The sequence below is a fragment of the Myxine glutinosa genome, chromosome 6 (genome assembly GCF_964187855.1).
Source record: "Myxine glutinosa chromosome 6, kmMyxGlut1.1, whole genome shotgun sequence".
NCBI lineage: Eukaryota > Metazoa > Chordata > Myxini > Myxiniformes > Myxinidae > Myxine > Myxine glutinosa.
The window spans coordinates 1,803,015-1,822,435 of record NC_136266.1 but is presented as its reverse complement, the minus strand read 5'-3'; the positions used below and the strand labels follow the sequence as shown (position 1 = coordinate 1,822,435).

The window sequence follows — 19,421 nt, the reverse complement described above, 5'->3', positions numbered from 1 at the left end:
AGAGCTGAGGATCTGGTCACATGACAGGGTGATGTGATTACGTCTGATGTCATTACGGCGGTGCTGCAGCTGACTCTCCACACTCCGCCATTTTGATCTATATGCTGTTCATGCCGAACATATCGTCGAACCTGTCATATATCACAATCACCATGCTCTACCTTTACGTTTTTCATTCAGTGTGAAACACAAACAAACCGATTGTTAAAATGATCATCAAATATCAAAAGCATTGGCGTTATGGATCTACGAACGACGAAGTACGTGTAGGCTTCATGCCTCACCTTCAGGCCGCTTCAAGCCGCAAATTAGCCCAGGTTTCTTAATACAGTAGTGCATCGTTTCAGTAGTATCATTTTCGTAATAATAATAATATAGTAAATATGACCATAACACTTTAATCCCAATGTCGTGAATGCAAAGTCAATGGATTGAAGCGGTGTATGGTTCATGAATCGATGATAAGCGGTGTACGGTACTAATAACCGTGGAAGTAAGGAATTGGCCTCGTTTTTTTGATAGCAATATCATTTTCGTAATAATGATAACATAACGTTAATATTATAGCAAATCTAATCATAACACTAATCCCTTCGTAGTGACTGCAAACTTACTGGAAGTTAAAATATATCATCTTCTACATATTAAAGAAGTGGCAGTTTTATGTCCGTCCGTCACGCTACATCATTACGTCTATGATGGTATGACGGCTGATGCCACTGACAGCTATTTTCATTTACTAGTACACCTGCTCACTATGGGAGTGACAGGTAGGGTCATTCCTTTTTGGGGTATATAGATTACAGTCGATCTATGGTCGGGTGTTGGGCTAGCGGCTAGGGTGCCAACTTAGGATCCTAGGATCCTGGGATCCTGGGTTCGAATCCCGGTCGATTGCTGAATTAACGCCAGGGGGGTTGACTCAGCCTGTCATCCTTCCGAGGTCGGCAAATTGAGTACCAGTTCACTGGTAATTCCCTGTTTGTCGTTAAAAGGCGACAAAAAGGGTTGGCGGCAGGAAGGGCATCCGGCCGTAAAACATTGCTTCAAAAAGGGGACCAAAAAACAACAACAACCACGGTCCCCGAAAAAGGCCAACCCCCGCTTGCGGGGAAAAATAGCCTCTATAGGTGTTTTTTTTTATTTTTTATGGTCGGGTCTCAAGAACATTGGGTGTGTGTTCATTTACCAAGTTTCTTGTGGAGAGATCGCCAAGTGGTTTAAACATTCGAGCAAGCACTCCATTCAAAACCGTTAAGGAACGGCTGGCTTGGTAAATGAGCACACCCCAGTCTTCCTCCCTTTCAGTTTCGTGTTAAACAGCAGGAAAAGTGGGTTTCATTGGTGGTTTAAAAAAAAACAACCTAAATTGGTGGGTTTCAAAAGTTCCCAACGAAAAACGTCACGTCAGCGGCAGGAAGGGTCATGTTTTTTACCCAACCCTTGTGGGGTATATAGATTACAGTAGATCTTCGCTCAGTTCTGGAAGTAAAACTCACCTCACGGATGTCCGGATTCCTCCAAATTTCTTTGTTTGATGTTACAGATATGAAATCTTTCCTCTTCTCCAATGGCTTGATCTCTGATCATCAATTTGGTTTCAGACCTGGTCACTCTACTCTGGACATGCTGCTTCTGCTTTCTCAACAATGGATGGAGGTCCTCAATGCCAAACAGGAAATTAGAGCAGTCTCCCTTGACATATCACGTGCCTTCGATACGGTCTGGCACCCCGCTCTGCTCACCAAAGGGTCATTCCATGTCAAATCATCAAAGAATCTGCCGTCATCTCTCAGATTTTTGTAAAACTTTGGGAACCAATTGGGACCCATGAAAAACAGCTAGAACTCAAATATTTTTGCTAACAGCCTCTTAATTAGTGAGATACAGGTTAACGAACTTTGGACTAATTAGCGCGATGTCGCGAATTCAAATGGCCATATCTCTAAAAGTATAACACCTAGAGAGCTGGTTTTGGTGTAATTTTAAAGGTATTTTCATGCGCTATAAATTTGTCTGGGCAACATTTTCCTACCTCCAATCACAAAAAAGTTATCACAAAATATAAACTTCAATCGTGAATCCAAAAAAAATGTATCCTTCAAATTTCCTCAAATTCATCCCAGATGTACCTTATGATATCAAGAAGCTTCCACATAAGTTTTGTGATGGGCACTCCAATAGTTTCTGAGATATGAGCAATAATGTACATGTACGTATGGCATATAGGTTCGAAAATCAGCATTTTGACATGGAATGACCCCAAACGCTCCTCTTTTGGTATCCATGGAAATCTCCACGCATGGCTGGTGGACTTCCTCTCTAGTCGTAGTCAACGTGTGGCCCTGAATGGGTTTCTGTCATCTCCTCTTCCTGTTCAGGCTGGAGTTCCACAAGGCAGTGTTCTGGGCCCTGTGCTTTTTCTGGTCTTCATCACTGATCTCTCTGACTCTCTTGAAAATCCTCTGTATCTCTTTGCTGATGACTCTACACTCTGTCGCTCCATTCCTCATCCCTCAGATCGGCAGTCTGCAGCCTCCTCACTCTCTGCAGACCTGGACAAAATCACAGACTGGGCAAACAAGTGGAACATGTCTTTCAATCCTGACAAATCTCACACTCTTACGATGTCTCTCCCAAAAGACCGACTGGACAACCATCCCATCCACTTTCTGAATAATCCTCTCCAAGAAGTTCTGTCACTCAAGCTTTTGGGTCTCACTATCTGCCATGTTCTTTCCTGGGAAAACCACATTTCAAATCTGGCCTCCAAAGCCAGTCGCCGACTGGGCATCCTCCGTCGTGCGAAGTCCTTCCTTGGCACACCTGAGCTCCTCACCACATACAAGGCTTTCATCCGCAGCTCAATGGAATACTGCTCTCCCCTCTGGGCTGGTGCTCCTGCCTCACACCTAGCTCGTCTTCACGCTGTTGAAACCAAAGCATTCAGAATCATTGGAATCTCCCGCGATGAAGCTAACTCCAAGGGCCTCTCACTCACTCACCGCAGGCAGGTTGGTTGTCTTTCCGTCTTCTACCGACTCCTCTCTGGCCTTGCCCCCCCAGCTCTCTCTGGGCTCTGTCCCGCAAATATTCCTACAGGTCGCACAAGATCTGCCTGCAACCCTCTTATGGTCAAACTGCCAAAATCAAGACTCTCTGCTCACCTTCACTCCTTCATTCCTCTTTTCTCCCGCCTCTGGAACAAACTCCCTCACTCTCTTCAATCCCACTCCACCCTCCAGGTCTTTAAAACAGCTGTTCACCACCATCTCTTATCTTCCCCCATCCAAAACCTTGATCTTTTCTACCCCCGCTAATTTCACCCCAGTTCCACTTTTTTGAAATACCAACTTCTGTCCTGGAAGTCCTTGGTGTCCTTGTGTTTTATACTTCTCCCTCCCCCCCCCCCCCCCTTCCCACGCCTCCTCCCCCAAAGCCCTCTCCCTTCCACACATCTCCCTGCTCTCAAATGTTGTGTTTGTGTGCTTCCCCTTCTCTTCCCATCTTGTTTTCCGCTCCCTCTTTTTATATATTTTGTTTGTCTGGTTGATTTGTTTGTGAAGTAAATGTTAGCTCTTTCACGAGCCGCGATTCAGTATACAAAAAAATAAATAAATAAATAAACTGCATTCAGAAAGTATTCAGACCCCTTCACCTTTTTCACATTTTGTTATGTTGCAGCCTTATGCTGAAATCGTTTAAATTCATTTTTCCCCTCATCAATCTATACTCAATACCCCATAATGACAAAGAGAAAACAGGATTTCAGAAAGTTTTGCAAATTTATTAAAAAGAAAAAACTGAAATATCACATTTCCATAAGTATTCATACCCTTTGCTACGACACTTGAAATTTAGCCCAGGTGCCTCCCATTTCTCTTGATCATCTTTGAGATGTTTCTACACCTTGATTGGAGTCCACCTGTGGTAAATTCAATTGATTGGACATGATTTGGAAAGGCACACACCTGTCTTTATAAGGTCTCACAGCTGACAATGCATATCAAAGCAAAAACCAAGCCATGAGGTCGAAGGAACTGCCTGCAGAGCTCCGAGACAGGATTGTGTCGAGGCACAGATCTGGGGAAGCCTACAAAAAAAAATTCTGCTGCATTGAAGGTTCCCAAGAGCACAGTGGCCTCCATAATTCACTTTTTTCTTCTTCTCTTCAGAGCATCTTCTCTTCGAGACTTGGTTATGACTAACCTCCCTGCAAATGTCTGCTGCTCTTCTTCTGCTCCAATCGGCTCATCTGATCATGTGCTTGTTAAAGTGGACATCTCTCTGACCATTCTCAGAGAGCCTCCTCAGCGTCTACGAATCTGGCATTTCACTCAGGCCGACTGACACGGTCTTCAAGCAGCCATCAATCATCTGGACTGGTCTCCCATCTCTACCACCTCTGACATCAACTCATCCTGGGAATTCTTCCAAAGTAAATTGCTCTCTCTCTCATGCACAGATTTATCCCATCTCATCTTCAGTTGTCATACCCTTCCTCCCGTCCACGGTACACGGAATCTTGTGGTGAGGCAGTTGCCCAGAAACAACTTTCCTTTGCCTCCTGGAAAGCAAATCCAACGAAAGGAAATCTCATTTCCTTTCACAAAGCTCGGAACAAGTGTAGTGGGGTTCCCACCATGAACAAATTTTCATTTTCACTTCAAGTTTTTGAAAAAGTTTAGTTTTTGGTACCAGGTCGAAGCTTAGGGTCTAAGTAACAATTTTGGTCCGAGTGGACAAAGATCACATGGAGTCTTCATACATTCCCGCCATTTTCCAACATGGCCGCCATCAAAATCTAATACTGACAATATCTCGGAAACTAATCAACCTAGAAACATGAATTTGGTGTCTATACCTAGGTTTTAATGGTCAAGGAATCAAATAAAACCATTTCTGACTACATCAGAGTATTTATTTGTCCCGAAATGGTAAAATTCAAGATGGCCGCCACCAAAATCTTATATCGGCTATACTTCCAAAACCACTAAACCTTCAGTCATGCTGTTGGTGTCCATGCCTAGAATTTTATGGCCAGGGAAGCAAACAGTTATGTCTCTAAATCAGTAGGTGTATCTCTGTTCCCCAAAAGTAGAAAAATAACCATGGCAATTAGGATCTCACATTTATCCTTTGTGATCATGGAATCAGCTTAGGTTGTTTGCTGGAATATCTGTGCAGTACACGAACTCATTAGCACATTTTCTAGTCGCATTATATATCTGTTGATATATCAGTATGTATCCAAATATCTAAATACAATAGCCATTGTGTTATATAAGTCAGCACACATGAATACATTTTGTATATTTGGAAATCGGTTTGGATAATTCATATGTATGTGCAACTGCTTCTGCTGAATCCCTACTTGTCAGATTTTTGTGTTATGTTATGTCCATGTATACTTGATTATGCTTGGTTATTATATACTTACATGTATTTTCTTTTCGTTCCAGGCTAGTGTGATGGCTGAGACAACGAACTGTGAGTTGTGTGTCCTCTGCCAAGAAAAAACAAACGAAGAACTTGTCTGTCCTCTTGACAACCCAGTTGGTGTACGTAGGGCGGAGGCATACAAAGATATTATCAGCCTTGTAAATCAATTCCGAGATGTTGATGCTGCACCTCACCCAAACTTGGAACTTCCAGATGAAGGATCTATGCAAGCAAATCGAGCATCCTGGCACAAAACATGTCGTCAGTTGTACAAGGCATCAGCACTTGACCGGGCAAAAACACGTTCTTCCAAAGGCTTGCCACCTCTACGAAAACGACCAAGAAGATCTAGCACAGAAACTAATCGAAATTTATGTCTCTTCTGTAATGAAGAAACGAGTAAAGATGACCATTCATTCCAAAAAGTTTCCCTCACCGAGAACATCCATGACAAAGCAGTTTCATTGGGAGAGGATCGCATTGTAGCACGGCTTGCAGAAGGAGATCTGGTAGCTATTGAAGCTAACTATCATCGATATTGCTACACTAAATTCAACCGTCGGCATTATGAAATGCTAATCAGTACAAAACAAGGTCAAGTCACCCAAGACACTGAAATCACAGTAGAAAATGAGCTACTACAATTCGTCAGTGAAGAAATTGCTGGAGGACGTAGAATCTTTGCTCTCCAAGATTTGACAGATATGATGACGGAAAGGTTGGGACAGCATGAGATTCGTAAGACAGTGAACTGCACACGCCTGAAAGAGAGAGTACTTGAACACTTCCCACATCTGACAGAAGAAAAAGGGATCCGAAATCGTGTATTCCTTGTTTGCTCAGAGACAGCTCGAAAAATCATCTCCAGCGCGAGCCAGACACCAGAGGAAGAATCACGTACCTTACTGTTGGCAGCATCAATTCTACGTAAAGCAGTTTTGGATCATGATACTGCTTTCAATTTCAAGGGGTCATTTCCTGAAGGTTGTGAGGAATCTGCTGTTCCAACAAAGCTGAAATATTTCTTTCGTCAACTGCTTACTGGTCCTAAATCATCTCCTATGCAAGACAATTCCAGGACAGTTCTCTCCATGAGTCAACTAACCATGTTGAACATCACTTCTCTTCCTGAGGGTTTTCTGTCACAGGACTAGGGATGTGGAAAGAATACCCCCTACAAGTGATGCGCTGGACCAACATCTCAAAAGGAGTGTCTTCCAGGCGAGCATCTGGACTACAGCGCACAAGCCACTGGCACTAGTCCCAAGCCCAAGCAATCATGGATGGATGGAAAAAGATGGCCAACTGGTTCCCATCTGGACCACGTTGCCCCTTGCCAGGGATGTGTTTGATCTAGACGTAAAATGCGCGTGCACAAAACCTTGCTCGTCATGCAAGTGCAAAAAAGCTGACTTGAAGTGCTCACGTTTATGCAAGTGCACATGTCCCAACTAAATGACCATGATGGTTGTGAGAATGAGTAATGATTTTTTAGTTGCACTTACCTAATCAATCAAATATCACTAAGAACAATGAAAATAGAATGTTCGGTTTATATTCATGGTATTTTATAGAATTTACGTTCGTATGTGCTTAATTGTTAACATGCATAATTCTGCTAAATTCTGCTATAACGTTTGTTGTGTAATTTACCATTTCGGGACAAATAAATACTCTGATGTAGTCAGAAATGGTTTTATTGGATTCCTTGACCATGAAAACCTAGGTATAGACACCAAATTCATGTTTCTAGCTTGATTAGTTTCCGAGATATTGTCAGTATTAGATTTTGATGGCGGCCATCTTGGAAAATGGCGGGAATGTATGAAGACTCCATGTGATCTTTGTCCACTCGGACCAAAATTCTTACTTAGACCCTAAGCTTCAAAATGGTACCAAAAATCAAACTTTTTCAAAAACTTGAAGTGACTGATGCCCCAGGCCCCCCCCCCCCCTAGTGTGTCCACCCTCAAGAGAGCCAGGAAACAATATCTCTCCTCTCTCAAGACTGAACTCTTCTGTCTCCCTCTTCCAAATCCTGGTGGCATCTGGTCAAATCTGTTTCTGGTGTTTGTTCCCCCTCCATCCCCTCTCTTACCTCAAACGGCTACACAGTTGACTCCACTCGTGAAAAATCTGAATGCCTCAACTCTGTGTTTGCCTCTAAATCTTGTGTCCCAAACCCATCCCTCTCTGTACCCACCGTACCCAGTCATACCCAGCTGCTCCTGGACTCTGTGTCCTTTTCTCCTGACAAGGTGGAGAAGTTTCTGTCAACCCTCGACTCTGATTCTGCAACTGGACCTGACGGCATCAGCCCACGGGTCCTAAAATCCTGCTCTGCCACTCTTTCACTCCCTCTCTCTTCTCTTCACCCTCTCTTTTGCTCAAACTAAACTCTTTGTTTTGACCAAACCTAAATGACCCTCATGCAACTCATTGAGACAGCGCTGACGTAAAGCAGCAGGAATGACCACCCTCATGCCCCACATTACACAACCTTGAGATAAAGGCAGCTCAGACACACGTGACACATATGGAGCATATTCTGACACAGAGGGCAACTCGCGCCAAGAACCTGACTGGAACATAAGCAGGACTCCAATGTTAGGCCATCCGTTCTGCACCGGAAGTCTGTTTATTTTTCTGGGTCCCTTGGGACAAACAAAAACAACAACCAACAACAACAACCACCATGTAGTTGCTTCTCAATTGCAGGCACTTCAAACATACATTACATCTTTCCCCCCAAGATGGAAAAGTGCAGTGACCAAGTTATTGCAATTGAAATGAAATAATTCATCTTTGAAACATTGAAATGCTTAATTGTTAATTTAATAAATTCTTCATTAAGGAATTCTTAACTCATCAAATTGAAACACAACATCTACCTTGGAATGAAATGTCATTTCTAAGAGAAATCACCATTGAGCTGACCCATTCAGTTGGTTCATTAACTTTGGCAATGTATTCATCGGATTCCATCTCCTCCAGTCGGGTTTTAATATGTGGCAAGAGTTGTCGCCACGAAGCGTGTACTACTCCCTTCGCACCAGATTGCACTTTAATTGTAAAATTCCTGGGAGAGTTCGAGTAGTTCGCACTAGATCCGGATACTCCTTCAGCTCAGTAAGAACGTCACCAGAGTCCACCTCAGTTCCAACGGAATGGAGTCTAATGATCAGACCCAGAACTTCAGCTGTATCTCCGGATATTATGTTTTCCTGTGGGAGAGCAACCACTTCAAACGTTGTGGTGACTGTCTTGCCATGGTACTGAACAGGAAGACCCACGGCTGCGACGGGTTTTCTCCTGTGATTAGAGTAGGTACACAATACCTTGGCTGATTGACGGAGTTCACCATTGTGAGCGAGACGCTGACAATCAGATAGTGTCATTGTGTTGCAGCGAGGTCCGGTATCAATTCTGAAGGTCGCTTGCTTTCCTGATACCAAGAGAGATTGCCTCCATTTATCACCAGAAGATGCAGCCATTGTCTGCAGTGCACTGATCCGCAGAATGTTCCCATGAGTTTCATCCATATACTCTGTTGTATCAGCATCAGCACCGTCCAATTGAGTTTCAACCGAATGTATGCTAGCACGTTGAAGGCAAACTGCAAGCCAATTATTCGGTTTCTTGCAGTAAGAGCATGTGGATCCAATTGCTGGACATTCACAGTGATTCCATGCATGGTTAGGATCTTTTCCACAGTGTTGACATCTGTCCCTGAGCCGTGGTCTATTCGGGGTTGGTCTTCTGCGTGATGGTGGTAGTGGCGCTGGGTTCGATTGTGGTTTCGACCTCGCTTGTTTGTCGTGCACAGCAGCTACACTCGGGTCCTCGTCACGGACAATGCGAATTTGCCTCTTTGAAAGTTCATATTGCTGACCCACTTGAAGAGCTTGGGCCAGTGTAAGTTCCTCACCTTTGTCCAGCAGGCTTTCCTGGACCTTCTCATACACACCTTGGATGATCGTATCCATGAGCACATCTTCAGGTTGCGCACACTCGCAGTGCAAGAGAATGAGACACAAGTCCTGAACAAAGTTGTCAAACGATTCCTCGGAGCTTTGTTTCCTCTTGAACAGCCGATGCCTCGCGATGCGCTTGTTTTTTCGTGGATGAATATACAATTCAAATTTGTCCAAAACTTTTTTGGGATCATCCTCACCTTAAATCCACTCAAAAGTCTTGTATATCTCTCGTCCTTGTTCTCCGATCCATGTTCCAAGCCTGCCTTGCGTTTGTCGGGCAGATCGGCCAAAGGACCCTTGAACACAAATCCAACGTGGTTTCGAAATCCAACAAATTCCTGATATAATGAAGCCGAATCCCAGTCAATCATGGGGTGCTCAAAGTTAACAGATGCCATAGTTTATGTATCTCAGATACCAGATTGATGGAGGTATTGCAGATTATTTCTGACACCATGCAACATAAGCAGGACTCAAATGTTAGGCCATCCGGTCCGCACCGGAAGTCTGTTTATTTTCTGGGTCCCTCGGGACAACCAACAACAACAACCACCATGTAGTTGCTTCTTAATTGCAGGCACTTCAAACATACATTACACTGACAAAACAAGGTGAGCAACACGTGACCGCACAGGATCACGACGAATGGCAGCGGCCACTTCCGGAATGATTACCGGATCAGATTAAATCTGTTCCAACATGAACACCTCGACCTCATCCGCAGGTTCGGCACCGGCCTTTGTAGACGGCAATTGAGACAGACCATCACAGGTACCGTGCCGTTCGGAGGCACGAAATTTGATTTCATAGTCGTACGCACTGAGGACAAGACACCATCTCTGTGTCCGAGCAGCGGAAGTGACTGGGATGTCTTTCTGAGGATTAAACAAGAACTGAAGTGGCTGATGATCGGTTTGTAGGAGAAAATGGCGACCTTTCAGGTACTGATGAAATTTCAACATGTCCCATACCAAACTCAGTGCTTCACACTCAATCTGAGCAAGGGCCTGCTCTGCAGCGGTCAGAGCACGTGACGCACAACACACCGGAAGCACAGCACCGTCACTCATTACCTGAGACAAGACGGCACCGATTCCGGACGACGACCTGTCCCACGCCAGAATGAGAGGACATGAGAGGTTCGTAATGTGAAGTACCGTGTCTACAGTAAGGCGAGCTTTGACTCGTTAAAATGCTGCTTGTTCCATCGAACTCCACCTCCACCGAACATCTCGATGCAGAATGTGAGTCAGTCGGGAAAGCTCGGTGCTCAGGTTGCTGACATACCTGTGGTAATGCTGAGCAAGCCCAATGAAGGAACAAAGCTGAACTTTGTCCCTTGGGCTGGGCATGTCGGCTATAGCGTCGACTTTCTGATGGACTTTTGACAGCCCCTCCCTCTGGGGTGATGACATGCCCCAGGTACTCTATGGGGTGATGACATGCCCCAGGTACTCCACTCGCTTCTGAAAGAATAAGCATTTGTGCTTGTTCAAGCGAAGGCCATGACAAGCTAACTTAGACATCATCTTGTCAATGTTCTCAAGATGTTGTTTGGCCGTGTCACCCACAATAAGGATGTCATCCAAGTAGCATTGTGCAGGTAAGTCGGTACAAAGACGATCCATCACCTTCTGCCACATTGCCGGAGCTGAAACGATCCGGAAACGAAGACGGGTAAACTGGTACATACCCTGACACGTATTGACGGTAAGGAGGTGACGATCCTCCAGCGCGATCTCAAGATGAAAGTGCGCATCGCGCAAGTCCAACTTTGTGAAGTACCGACTCCCCGCCAAATTGGAATATATCTCGTCAATGGATGGCAGTGGATACTGGTCCACGCAGAGGTTGGGGTTAACAGTCGCTTTAAAATCACCACACGGGTGAATACCTCCATCCCGCTTAAGCACAGTGACCATGGGCGTCGCCCACTCAGTGTTCCACCGGTTCAATAACCCCAACCTTTTCCCACTCGGAGTGTTCCACCGGTTCAATGACCCCAATCTTTGCCCAATCAAAGTATTCCACCGGTTCAATGACCCCAATCTTTTCCCCCTCAGAGTGTTCCACCGGTTCAATGACCCCAATCTTTTCCCACTCAGAGTGTTCCACCGGTTCAATGACCCCAATCTTTGCCCAATCAAAGTATTCCACCAGTTCAATGACCCCAATCTTTTCCCCCTCAGAGTGTTCCACCAGTTCAATGACCCCAACCTTTTCCCACTCAGTGTTCCACCGGTTCAATGACCCCAACCTTTTCCCACCGGTTCAATGACCCCAATCTTTTCCAATTGATTGAGCTCAGCTTTGTCCCGATCGCGAAGGGCATACGGCACCGGTCGAGGCTTACAGAATCGCGTACTGACACCCTCCTTCAGGTGCAGGTGACCTTGAGCACATTTGAGCTTTCCAAGTTCAGGCCCGAATAGAACTTGGTGTTTTTCCAAGATCCTCTCCAAGCGCGAATTTAGACAGAAATGACGTATGGACACTGCAAACGTTTGCCAAATCCAGACGAATGGTGTGCAACCAATCATGACCAAGTAGAGATGGTCCAGAACCATCAACCACATGCAGGGGCAACACCGCTTGCTGGTCCCGATAACGAACCAACACATCCATCAAGCCCAATGGCTTCATCATCTCCAGTGTAAGTACGAAGTGTAGTGTGTATCGAGGCTAACACCAGACAACCCAAATGACGCCAGATCCGTTTACTCACGAGACTGACTGATGCCCACTGACTGATGCCCCGGTATCCACTGTGAAGTTGACTGGCCTGACATTCACACTGACAATCACCACAAAGTGGTGATTCGCAGCTGATGTCGTCGGAAAAACGCCCTGTTGATCAAACTCTCTGCCAGCCCCGACCACATCAACCGATGACGGTGCCCGGCCCTGACAGACCCTCCGCACATGGCCTGTCTTACCACACCGGTAACACACCGCATTCCGAAATGGACAGCTCCCACGAGAATGTGAACCACCACATCCCTGACAAGGCTGCCGTGGTAGTTGTCCCACTAACGCACTGCTTGCATCTACCCGGGAAGAAGAAGCAGTTCCCTGATCCACCGACACAGTTGGAGAATTGTGAGCACGTGACCCTCCCGCATCTATGGCATTAACAGCCGAGTCCTCCCCAACAATGGTGCGAAAATCCTTTCTAGCTTGTTTCACAAAAGCCGCAGTTTCAACCGCTTTAGTAAATGTAATGTCTTCAAATGTTAACCATAAGTTTGACGAGACCATCTTCTTATCTTCCAAACCCGTGATAAAATGATCCTTCAATATTTTTTTTTTTTTTTTTTTTTTTTTTTTTTGTATACAAGATCGAGGCTCGTGAAAGAGCTAACATTAATCACACAAAAAGACAAACCGACACACAAAACACAAAAAACAAGGGGAGCGGTAGACAAGATGGGGAGAGAGGGGGAAGGACACAAAAGAGAGGGGGAAGGACACAAACACAACATTTGAGAGCAGGGACATCGGGAGGACTTGGGGGGAGGTGGGAGAGGATTAAAACATATGAACACTGCAAGGACTCTGGGGTGAATTACCGGGGGTAGAAAAGATCAAGGTTTTCGATGGGGGAAGATAAGAGATGGTGGTGAACAGCTGTTTTAAAGACCTGGAGGGAGGAGTGGGATTGAAGGGAGTGGGGGAGTTTGTTCCAGAGGCGGGAGAAAAGGGGAATGAAAGAGTGAAGGTGAGCAGAGAGCCTAGACTTTGGCAGTTTAACCAGAAGAGGGTTGCAGGCAGATCTTGTGCGACCTGAAGGAATATTGGGGGGACAGAGCACAGAGAGAGCTGGGGGAGCAAGGCCGGAGAGGAGTCGGTAGAAGACAGAAAGACCACCAACCTGCCTGCGGTGAGTGAGTGAAAGTGAAATCTTTGTGATCATTGATCATCACCAAAACGACAATCTCCCACCAGATGCTTGAGCCTGGCAACGAAATCAGCTACAAAATCAGCAACGAAAGCAGGCACGAAATCGGCCACAAAATCAGCTCCAAAATCAGCAATGAAATCAGCCACGAAATCAGCCACGGAATTATCCACAAAATTATCCACAAAATGAGCAACGAAATTATCCACAAAATTATCCACAAAATCAGCCACGAAATTATCCACAAAATTATCCACAAAATCAGCAACGAAATTATCCACAAAATTATCCACAAAATCAGCAGCGAAATTATCCACAAAATCAGCTACAAAATCAGCAATGAAATCAGCCATGAAATCAGCCACAAAATTATCCACAAAATCAGCAATGAAATCAGCGACGAAATCAGCCACAAAATCAGCCACAAAATTATCCACAAAATCAGCAGCGAAATTATCCACAAAATCAGCTACAAAATCAGCCATGAAATCAGCCACAAAATTATCCACAAAATTATCCACAAAATCAGCCACAAAATCAGCAATGAAAGCAGGCATGAAATCGGCCACAAAATCAGCTACAAAATCAGCCACAAAATCAGCAATGAAATCAGTGACGAAATCAGCCACAAAATCAGCAACGAAAGCAGCCATGAAATCAGCCACAAAATCAGCAACTAATTCAGCCACAAAATCAGCAACGAAAGCAGGCACAAAATCAGCAATGAATTGAGCCACAAAATCAGCCATGAAATCAGCCACAAAATTATCCCCAAAATCAGCCACAAAATCAGCAACGAAAGCAGCCATGAAATCAGCCACAAAATCAGCAACGAAATCAGCCACAAAATCAGCAACGAAAGCAGGCACGAAATCGGCCACAAAATCAGCAATGAAATCAGCGACGAAATCAGCCACAAAATCAGCAACGAAAGCAGCCATGAAATCAGCCACAAAATCAGCAACTAATTCAGCCACAAAATCAGCAACGAAAGCAGGCACAAAATCAGCAATGAATTGCGCCACAAAATCAGCCATGAAATCAGCCACAAAATTATCCCCAAAATCAGCCACAAAATCAGCAACGAAAGCAGCCATGAAATCAGCCACGAAAGCAGCCACAAAATCAGCAACGAAAGCAGGCACAAAATCGGCCACAAAATCAGCAACAAAATCAGCAACGAAAGCAGATACGAAATCGGCCGCAAAATCACCTACAAAATCAGCCATGAAATCAGCCACGAAACCAGCCACAAAATTATCCACAAAATCAGCCACAAAATCAGCAACAAAAGCAGCCATGAAATCAGCCACAAAATCAGCAACGAAAGCAGGCACAAAATCGGCCATAAAATCAGCAACGAAATCAGCCACAAAATCAGCAACGAAAGCAGGCATGAAATCGGCCACAAAATCAGCAATGAAATCAGCCATGAAATCATCCATAAAATCAGCAACGAAAGCAGGCACGAAATCAGCCATGAAATCAGCCATAAAATCAGCAACGAAAGCAGGCATGAAATCAGCCATAAAATCAGCAACGAAATCAGCCACAAAATCAGCAACAAAAGCAGGCACGAAATCGGGCACAAAATCGGCCATGAAATCAGCCATGGAATCAGCAACAAAATCAGCCACGAAATCGGCAACAAAATCAGCCACTAAATCAGCAACAAAATCAGCCATGAAATAAGCCATGAAATCAGCAACGAAATCAGCCATGAAATCAGCCACAAAATCAGCCATGAAATCAGCCACGAAATCAGCCATAAAATCAGCCACAAAATCAGCAACGAAATCAGCCACGAAATCAGCCATGAAATCAGCCATGAAATCAGCAACGAAAGCAGCAACAAAATCAGCCATGAAATCAGCAACGAAATCAGCCATGAAATCAGCCATGAAATCAGCTACCCTCTCATCGGGAAAGCGAACCAGGTTGTCGAACTCGTACCCCGATAACTGTGGTGAATTGTCTGGTTTAACGTTTGAGAATTGTCCTTCTGGTGGTGTAACGGTTACGTGATGGTGGTGTAACGTTGCTAAACATGGTGGTGTAACGTTGCTAAACATGGTGGTGTAACCTTGCTAAACGTGGTGGTGTAACATTGTTCAACGTGGTGTAACGTTGCTAAACATGGTATTGTAACGTTGCTAAACGTGGTGGTGTAACGTTGCTAAACGTGGTGGTGTAACGTTGCTAAACGCAGTGCTGTAACGTTGTTAAACGTGGTGTAACGTTGCTAAACGTGTGGTGTAATGTTGCTAAACGTGGTGATGTAACCTTGCTAAACACGGTGGTGTAACGTTGTTAAACGTGGTGTAACGTTGTTAAACGCGGTGGGGTAACATTGTTAAACGCGGTGGTGTAACGTTGCTAAACGCGGTGGTGTAACGTTGCTAAACGCGGTGGTGTAACGTTGCAAAACGTGTGGTGTAACGTTGTTAAACGTGGTGTAACGCTGATAAACGTGGTGGTGTAACGTTGCTAAACGTTAGTGTGGTGGTGTAACGTGGTGCAGCTAAACGTGTGGTGTAACGTTGCTAAACGTGGTGTAACGCTGATAAACGTGGTGGTGCAACGTTGCTAAACGTGGTGGTGCAACGTTGCTAAACGTGGTGGAACGTTGCTAAACGTGGTGTAACGTTGCTAAACGTGGTGTAACGTTGCTAAACGTGGTGTAACGTTGCTAAACGTGGTGGTGTAACGTTGTTAAACGTGGTGTAACGTTGCTAAACGTGGTGTAACGTTGTTAAACGCGGTGTAACGTTGCTAAACGTGGTGGTGTAACGTTGTTCAACGTGTGTAACGTTGTTAAACGTGGTGTAACGTTGTTAAACGTGGCGTAACGTTAAACGCGGTGTAACGTTGTTAAATGCGGTGTAACGTTCTTAAACGCGGTGTAACGTTGCTAAACGTGGTGGTGTAACGTTGTTAAACGCGGTGTAACGTTGTTAAACGCAGTGTAACGTTGCTAAACGTGGTGTAACGTTGCTAAACGTGGTGTAACGTTGCTAAACGTGGTGTAACGCTGTTAAACGCGGTGTAACGTTGCTAAACGTGGTGGTGTAACGTTGTTAAACGTGGTGTAACGTTGTTAAACGCGGTGTAACGTTGTTAAACGCGGTGTAACGTTGTTAAACGCGGTGTAACGTTGCTAAACGTGGTGTAACGTTGCTAAACGTGGTGGTGTAACGTTGTTAAATGTGGTGTAACGTTGCTAAACGCGGTGTAACGTTGTTAAACGTGGTGTAACGTTGTTAAACGCGGTGCAAACATTGCTAAACGTGGTGGTGTAACGTTGTTAAACGCGGTGGTGTAACGTTATTAAACGTGGTGTAACGTTGTTAAACGCGGTGTAACGTTGCTAAACGTGGTGGTGTAACGTTGTTAAACGTGGTGGTGTAAAGCACGGAATGCACTTTGTCTGCCGTTGTAACGCGGACACGGCGGGGAGCGCGAACCCGGCGCGGTTTGTGTTTGTGTTTACTTTGTGCCCTGAACGAGGCCCGTGTTCGGCGTTTGTGTGATCTGGCTCCGTGACGGACATTGTGCCGTCACGTCCTCGGATCCCTGAGCCCTCGGGATGCCATAAAAGGGCCGCGAAACGAGATGAGTTGTCGTATCGTGAAGACGTGTTGTGAAGCCGCTCTCATCCGTCCTTCATCATCCTCGTCCTGAACCATGTGCTCCGCATTCACCCGAGGCCGTTCGGCCTTTTTCTTTGGCTTTCTCGCCGTCCTCGTGCTTCAATTCCTTAACGGATCCGCCCTAACGGGCACAGGTGAGTGTCCGTAATGAACCTCGAGATCACCTTGTTCATATTCAACGGGCCGTTGCTAAACGTGGTGGGGAATCAGGTATTACACAGGTTTCTCACGGGAATCAGGTATTACACAGGTTTCTCATCGGGAATGATTAATCAGGTATTACACAGGTTTCTCATCGGGAATGATTAATCAGGTATTACACAGGTTTCTCATCGGGAATGATTAATCAGGTATTACACAGGTTTCTCATCGGGAATGATTAATCAGGTATTACACAGGTTTCTCATCGGGAATGATTAATCAGGTATTACACAGGTTTCTCATCGGGAATGATTAATCAGGTATTACACAGGTTTCTCATCGGGAATGATTAATCAGGTATTACACAGGTTTCTCATCGGGAATGATTAATCAGGTATTACACAGGTTTCTCATCGGGAATGATTAATCAGGTATTACACAGGTTTCTCATCGGGAATGATTAATCAGGTATTACACAGGTTTCTCATCGGGAATGATTAATCAGGTATTACACAGGTTTCTCATCGGGAATGATTAATCAGGTATTACACAGGTTTCTCATCGGGAATGATTAATCAGATATTACACAGGTTTCTCACCAATAAATATTAATCCGGGATCGATCAGGTTTATCACCAGTAAAGATTAATCCGGGATCGATCAGGTTTATCAACGGGAATGATTAATCCGGGACCGATGAGGTTTCTCATCGGGAATGATTAACCCTGGATCGATGAGGTTTCTCATCGGGAATGATTAACCCTGGATCGATCAGGTTTCTCATCGGGAATGATTAATCAGATATTACATAGGTTTATCACCAGGAGAGATTAATCCGGGATCGAACAGGTTTATCACCAGGAAAGATTAATCTGGGATCGAGCAGGTTTCTCATCGGGAATGATTATTTCGGGATAGAACATGTTTCTCATCGGGAATGATTCATCAGGAATTACACAGGTTTATCACCAGGAACGATTAATCCGGGATTGAGCAGGTTTCTCATCGGGAATTATTATTTCGGGATAGAACAGGTTTCTCACCAGGAAAGATTAATCCGGGACCGAACATGTTCATCACCAGGAAAGATTAATCCGGGATCGATCTGGTTTCTCATCGGGAATGATTAATCCGGGATCGATCAGGTTTATCACCAGGAAAGATTAATCCGGGATCGATCAGGTTTATCACCAGGAAAGATTAATCCGGGATTGAGCAGGTTTCTCATCGGGAATTATTATTTCGGGATAGAACAGGTTTCTCACCAGGAAAGATTAATCCGGGATCGATCAGGTTTATTTCCAGGAAAGATTAATCCGGGATCGATCAGGTTTCTCATCGGGAATGATTAATCCTGGATCGATCAGGTTTCTCATCGGGAATGATTAATCCTGGATCGATCAGGTTTTTCATCGGGAATGATTAATCCGGGATCGATCAAGTTTCTCATCGGGAATGATTAATCCGGGATCGAACAGGTTTCTCATTGGGAGTGATTAATCGAGAATTGAACAGATTTCTCTTTCCAAATGATTAATTCGGGATCAAACATATTTCTTTTTGGGAATTATTAATCCGAAATCCGATAGCATCGATCTAACCATAACTTAGGAATCTATAGCATCGATCTAACCATAACTTAGGAATCTATAGCATCGATTTAACCATGACTTAGGAATCTATAGCATCGACCCGGGATCATAACTCATACCCCGGGATCATAACCATAACTTAGGAATCGATAGCATTGACCTAGCTTTAAAGGTAGTCTTTTTATATTTTACATATTATGGCCGCACACACACACACACACACACACACACACACACACACACACACACACACACACACACACACACACACACACACTGGATACTTTGAGACCTGGTAGGTCTCCGATCGATCTCCTGAAACCCGCCCAGGTGTGAAACTTGCATGCACGCACCCACACTTACGCACATATACATGTACACATTCATATAAGTATATACATACACCACACACAACAAAGGTGTATGCTTTGAGACCTGGGAGGAAATTTCGGCACAATAGTGAGCAAGTGCTTTGGCCAAAAAATAAACAAAAACAGTTTTTTGATTAATCAATTAATTGATTAGTTATTTAATTATTATCGATTAATTAAGTACTTATTTATTTCCTTTCTCATCTGGGCATTATTTCAGGCACCTTTTGAGCGAGGAAGCTGATATTTGGACGCTATAATGACCAAGCAATTTGGCTGTAAAAGCTATTTTTGATTTCTTGATTAATCAATTAATCGATGAATTATTTAATTTTTCGATTAATGACTTG

At 44.4% G+C, this 19,421-nt stretch overlaps 1 protein-coding gene across 6 annotated transcripts in view; it reads left to right on the top strand.

Moving 5' to 3' along the window:
• Nucleotides 1–19,421, top strand: part of LOC144892555 (uncharacterized) — a 39,982-nt gene that overhangs the window by 6,754 nt on the left and 13,807 nt on the right. For 2 of the 6 annotated variants that reach the window (XM_078779552.1, XM_078779551.1), the window contains exon 1: nucleotides 16,765–17,101. The exons of 2 other annotated variants lie outside the window; for them this stretch is intronic. In XM_078779552.1, the coding sequence (XP_078635678.1) occupies nucleotides 17,002–17,101 (100 nt within the window). In that variant the 5' untranslated portion in view covers nucleotides 16,765–17,001. Of the gene's footprint in view, nucleotides 1–5,462; nucleotides 7,174–16,764; nucleotides 17,102–19,421 lie in introns of those variants that run through there. 2 more of the 6 variants (XM_078779550.1, XM_078779549.1) reach the window with 2 other exon arrangements.